This window comes from Eimeria acervulina, genomic scaffold (genome assembly GCF_000499425.1).
Source record: "Eimeria acervulina Houghton genomic scaffold, Eah_scaff1341, whole genome shotgun sequence".
NCBI lineage: Eukaryota > Apicomplexa > Conoidasida > Eucoccidiorida > Eimeriidae > Eimeria > Eimeria acervulina.
The window spans coordinates 3,246-8,737 of NW_013550276.1; the positions used below are offsets into that span (position 1 = coordinate 3,246).

At 50.9% G+C, this 5,492-nt stretch overlaps 1 protein-coding gene across 1 annotated transcript; it reads left to right on the forward strand.

Annotated features, from left to right (window-relative positions):
* Window positions 1-2,622: 2,622 nt before the first annotated feature.
* On the forward strand, window positions 2,623-3,508 carry EAH_00058730 (hypothetical protein; the record flags this gene model as incomplete). The annotated part of the gene is made up of 3 exons (XM_013397259.1): window positions 2,623-2,693; window positions 2,862-2,943; window positions 3,410-3,508. 3 exons carry the CDS (start codon window positions 2,623-2,625, stop codon window positions 3,506-3,508), a joined length of 252 nt encoding a protein of 83 aa, XP_013252713.1.
* Window positions 3,509-5,492: the final 1,984 nt, after the last annotated feature.

The window sequence follows — 5,492 nt, forward strand, 5'->3', positions numbered from 1 at the left end:
TGTCCCCCCCCCCCCCCCCTTTGTTAAACGGAAGGTGAATACCCCCAAATCACGATTTTGCGGCTCTGGCAAGACTACTACGATGAATTGCACGCAGTTCCCTTACTGCCTGCAGCGCCTCTAGTTCTGCGTACAAGCTGCCCCTTTTTTCCTGGATCCTCTGCTTACCATCTTCTAGCCAAAAAGAAGGCATGCACCGTTGGGAGCACTAAGAGGCGCGCTTATACCTCGATAGTGCTATCTGGATGCTGCATGCACGCGGCTCGGCAAGCCGCTCACGGTACAGTGCTCCACGATAGAAGTCCCCTATACTGGCAAGATGACCCATTTCTGGATTGAGCTTACATTGTATACCCGTGGTTTTGCCGATTCTGGTGCCCCGTCCGTCATCCGCCAAGCGTAGTCGGAAAGACTGTGCAAACGAATACTGGCAGGTTGCAACTCATTGCCGTAACTTCTGCACTTCGCAGCAACCCCTGACCATCCATACGGACTTGGATACGCACAGCGTTAACTCGAAGAGGAGTTGCAGGTGCGGTTATCGCGTGTCCCGTCCGCATCCCTGCACCCAATTTGCTTGGGTTCCAGGGCTTCCCTCTGATCGCAATGTTTGCTCCCCTGACGACGTCGCTCGAACACTTGCTTTACCAGCTCCTTAGGTATTTTTCTAGGCCTACAATCTCGAATCATGCAACCTTTTTTGTTGTAAAAAAGAACAAGAGCCGCTCGGCGAGGTCTCCGCCCTTCTTGAAGCTGAATTTTCTGGCTGCCGGCAATTACTGCTTTCTACTGCTTTCTAGTTACTTCTGAACGGGGTGAGCTCACTAACAGCACCCATGCTTATGGGTTGTCTACCGGGGCCATTCCCAAACCCGCTTACTTTCCCTGCTAGGGAGGTGAAATTCGCGTTTTTTCCTACCTATGATGCGTAGGTACCCCGTCATCTCCGCAAGCTCAACACTTCTGCCCCTAAGTTTCCGCTCCGCCGTGCGGCCAGTTACCGACTGCATTTCTCCCGGGAGACAGCCATGCAATCAACCACTGGCGGGCGAGTACCGAGCCTACCGCGGGATTTCGGTTCACCAAGGACTGATACTTCTCAATATAGTGGCTCATGACCAGCTTCTCGTGTTGAAGTCTTCTCAGTTCTGCCCTAGTCTGCTCGCCGAGATCGGAATAAACTTCCACCGCGGATAATGGAAAGCTTCCGTAGTCCAGATGCTCTCCATAAAAGTGGTAATCTTACTTAGCTAGAACGACCATTGCCGTGACACCCCTCCTAGTACCAAGGATGCGAAGAGCAAATGTAGCTCTTCGGTTGCATTTTGGACGTGGACGTACAACTTCAGGGAAAGAACTCCTCCACTGTCCTCGGACAGCGGCGGGTATAAAATATGGACAGATGGCAAGGGCTGGTGCATTCATTAGCAATTGCGTTTGCTCTAAAAACACTTTGCGCTGGATGGGATGCAGGCGTTGCGCTGATTTCAACGAAACGAGGGTCCGTTGGCCGCTTTCTCAACAGAGGGCAGGTCCTGATCGGTCGCCATTTTGTAAATGGCTGTGGCTTGAGTGAATATTTATGAAAAAAACATGACGGTTCTGCCCTTCTCTCCCCTTTTCGGCTTACGCATTCAAAGAGCATCGCTACTATTCAGCGCTATGCATCGGGGTGCCGGCTGTCGGGGGCCATTTCGTATCCTTCTCCTGTTCCTGCGAACCATGCGGTGTTTTGAAGCGTAGTAAGAGTCATCGATCTTATCAAAGGGCAGTCGCGAGGTGCACAAGACCCCAAAAGACGTAAGAAAAACTCCCCAAAAAAAAGAAGATATCCCCCCTCTCTTTTCCAAGCTTCCTGAGCAGAGTGGACAAGGGCCTGGGGCTGCAGCAATGAGGAGCTGGCCGGTCATGAATCGCCCCGCACCTCCGTGAAACTGGAGTGCAGCCCCACGTGCAAGGAGAACCAAGTCCCCTATGCCGCACGAGCAAACGCTGTAGATAACCGTAAAATACGTATGTGGCCACCCATAGCCAGCCTTGCATGCAAGTAGAAGTACTCGCACCAACCTCGCACACACCTTGCTGCACTCTGGGTCCGATGTAGCATAACTAGGTCGAGCACACGCGACTCAAAGGCACCCCACAAGAAATTTTCTGGTCTCTCTTATATTTCGTATAATCTAAACATTATTAAATCTCTCCTGGAGTCCAATTCGTGGGAATATAAAAACACCTAAACTGCTTATTTCCTCTACGCTAGGTGCGTCGAGGCGGTGTCGGTAGCAGGCCCTGGTTCTTCACTGTCTGAGCGTGAGCTATGAACGTAACAAGCACCCCTACTGCTAGCCGCCATCTGAAATCCAGTTATCAAGCCGTACTATCACTCCATATTGCTGTTTATTTAGTATAATTTGGGCCTCTGTAGATGCTTTGCTCTGTCGGACAACTCGATGACACTGTCTGATTACACTACATCGAGTTCCTCGCGAGGCATGCATTCGGCGCAAACGTGTGCCATTTTGCAACAACATTGAACGCCGGGCGAAACGCGCCTCGACCTCCAACCGCGGCAGGTTTTTTTGCGCAGGAAACTAACATTTACAGTTAACGTTAAACTCTAAAATGAGTGGCTTCCCGCCTCCTCTTCCCGTTGCCGGCGCGCGCGCTCCGGCGCAGAGCGGCGTCATGGCACAGTCAGACGCTCCGATATCCAGCTTTGGAGTCGCTGCACCACAGCAGGAATCCATTGCTTACAATTTTAGAAGAACGGGCAAGCTCCATACCACTGGGGCGGCTTTTGTATCTCTTGCTATGCTCGCGTTTACTGCTGCCCTAGTGTTCCTGGTTCTCCATTGTTTCAGGGCGCTGACATCCGGCAAAAGTACGGAAAGTTACGGAGTAACCGCACGGAGGCTTGCGGAGGAAGGAGGAGAATCTTGTTCTGTAAGTAGCTGTCTGTGGATCCATTCGTCTCAGCACCACGGAATCTGGATTGGGACAGAAATGACGTCGTACAGGAAAGGCCATTTAGTGACACATGACATTCCTTGGGGACCATGGCTTGGGGACCAGTAAAATTATACCTGAGACGAAGGATACAAAAGCCACACCCTACAGCTAAAGGTTGGCCGCTGGAGTGTCCTTATCCATCTGCAGGGCAAACAGTCTGTGGCGTGGTTACGCTCTGCTCCTTGTTTGCAGAGCAATTCTAACGCTCTACAATAGTGCACTGTTATGTGTACATCGTTGCTTGAATCTGTTAACTTCCGGATCATGCATTGAGGGGATTGCCTTTCTGCTTCGCTTGTGCATATTATCACTGTCGTATTATGCGGAAAGTGCTGTATCTCCTGTTGTTGGATGCATCTGTTGCATTGCTTTCTTGTTTTTGACGTTTGCATCTGCATAGGTACTGGCTTCCTCTTCAGCACTGTGCGATGTCCCGGGTTCTGTGGTGAGTTTGAGGTCGGCTCCCCGACTAATAGTAGTTGATTTGCCAGTGTTTTGACGTTAACCGATAGTTGGGGAACCAATGTTATCTTTGTACTGGCGAAACGAGAGGTCGTTGTGGCGACGCGCTGGCGTCAAGCAAAGTCATAGAATGCTTGTTCTTTAATGTCCTAAATGTCTGTGAAGGCGGTGCTCAACTTCAGCCGCAGGTGGTCCCAAATGTAGAAAAAGCTGCGAGTAACATATCTGCAGGCCAATTATGCTTTTTTCATCAATAAAGTACCTCCGTGCCATAGAGAAGAACAACAGTTTCAGGTATTAGTCTGCATTCGTGTTTAGCACGCAGTTGGCACTGATGCCTGCGTCACTGCTGCCAGTTGTTTTCAACGAGCTCTTGGACAGGAATACGTACTTATGCGATTTTGATCTACTCGCGTTTTGCGTAGTACGTTTCTTGAGCTGGTGATTTAGGGGATGAACTGAAAGCGGTGAACTGGGTTGCGTGGTGGCGGGAGTGAGAAGCTCCTTAGATTGGCTAAATGCGAATATTTCCGCAGTTTTTTTGACTGCGTTGATTCCTCTTGCAACGCCATGCAACGGGAGAAGAACAGGGGCATTGCCTTCCGGTTCCTTACCAAAAGGAATACAGGATATTTACGTTTTTCTTGGCTGGTGGCAATATTTAGGCACTGCATCACCACCAGACCGCACATAGGTGGAAAGTCGGAGTTGCGGTAATGATTTTTGGCATTCCGAGCATCATCGTGTGCCCCTTTCATCTTGCAATGCGAAATACCTTTTTGCACAGGTGCTGGTGGTTACGTGGATCCTGGCTAGCACTAGCTGCTAGTTTCGGTACTGTAGAGGCAGCTACACTCTGACAGCACTGAACATGTGGATTGTTCATCGCCACTGCCAGCTGCTAGGGGTGGCGCTCCGGCCAGACGGTACGCTCTTTTTTCTAAAGAACATGCATTGCAAGAGGCAAGGACGAGCACAGACAAATTTGGGAGCTCACACCAACGGTTTTTCAATATGATAATTGATATCGAGGACTACAGTGCAAGCTCATGCTGGCAAGTACAGCAGCGGGTGCAACATTAGAACAGAAAATGAGCGTTTTCGCCAGATCACCGCTCGGGGACTGTGCTTACGCACTGGCTGGCGTGAACAAAGGTACAGTCGGAACCACCACCGCTGCTTCCGTAATAGTGGAAAACCCGTCCGCTGATTCAAATTTGTTCCCTGCGTAGACGAGTTGAAATTGTGTTTGCGGCGGAGCTTTTTACGGCAAGACTTTGATCACACCCTGGATACTGCTTTTTCGCAGTGGCTACACCTCGTAGATCGGATTGCAGTGCTTAAGGCTTTCCCCGGACGCCTGATTCTAGGTCCTCAAGTATCCGTTGACTTGCTGAGCTGCCGTACGCACTGCTTCGCTGATTTTGCCATGCCCATTGTCAAAGCTCTGTCGGGTTAGGCACTTTGTTGCTAACATACTTCTTCTCTGTACCTTCACTTCGTTGTTCTATACGCTGCTCTTCAGTTGTTTCGAGACAGCACTAGGAACGCTTCCCGTCCCTGTGCTGCTGCGCAAGTCCTGTGCGGGGCTGTTGTTGGCTACACATGCGTTGAACTGGTACGCTGACATTGCCGTCACAAGCTGTGGCATTGCCGTCGGGAAGGTGCGACAAGAACTTGGTTGGGGTAGTGGCTAAGGAATATCGCTACTGTGATTCCTGTTTACGTGGGATCAGGGCGTGCGGAAACGGCACACTGCACGGGGATCACACCAGCGAGAAGGTTGCCCCTGTCCTTCACCACACCGATAAAGGCCTGGTTATATCGGTCTTCATGCACCAGGTGTTTGCCGAAACACGTTCTGCGTTGTGGCACCGCAGCGGGTTCAGCTGTGGGGATCCGAACTATGTTGCGGAGCTCGCATGGTGCCTCTCGGCTGCAGCAGCTCTTGGTCATCTGCGAAATGCCGCAGGCGTCAGGCGAAACAAACTGTTGTGCAGCCATACCAACTCCGTCCGTTC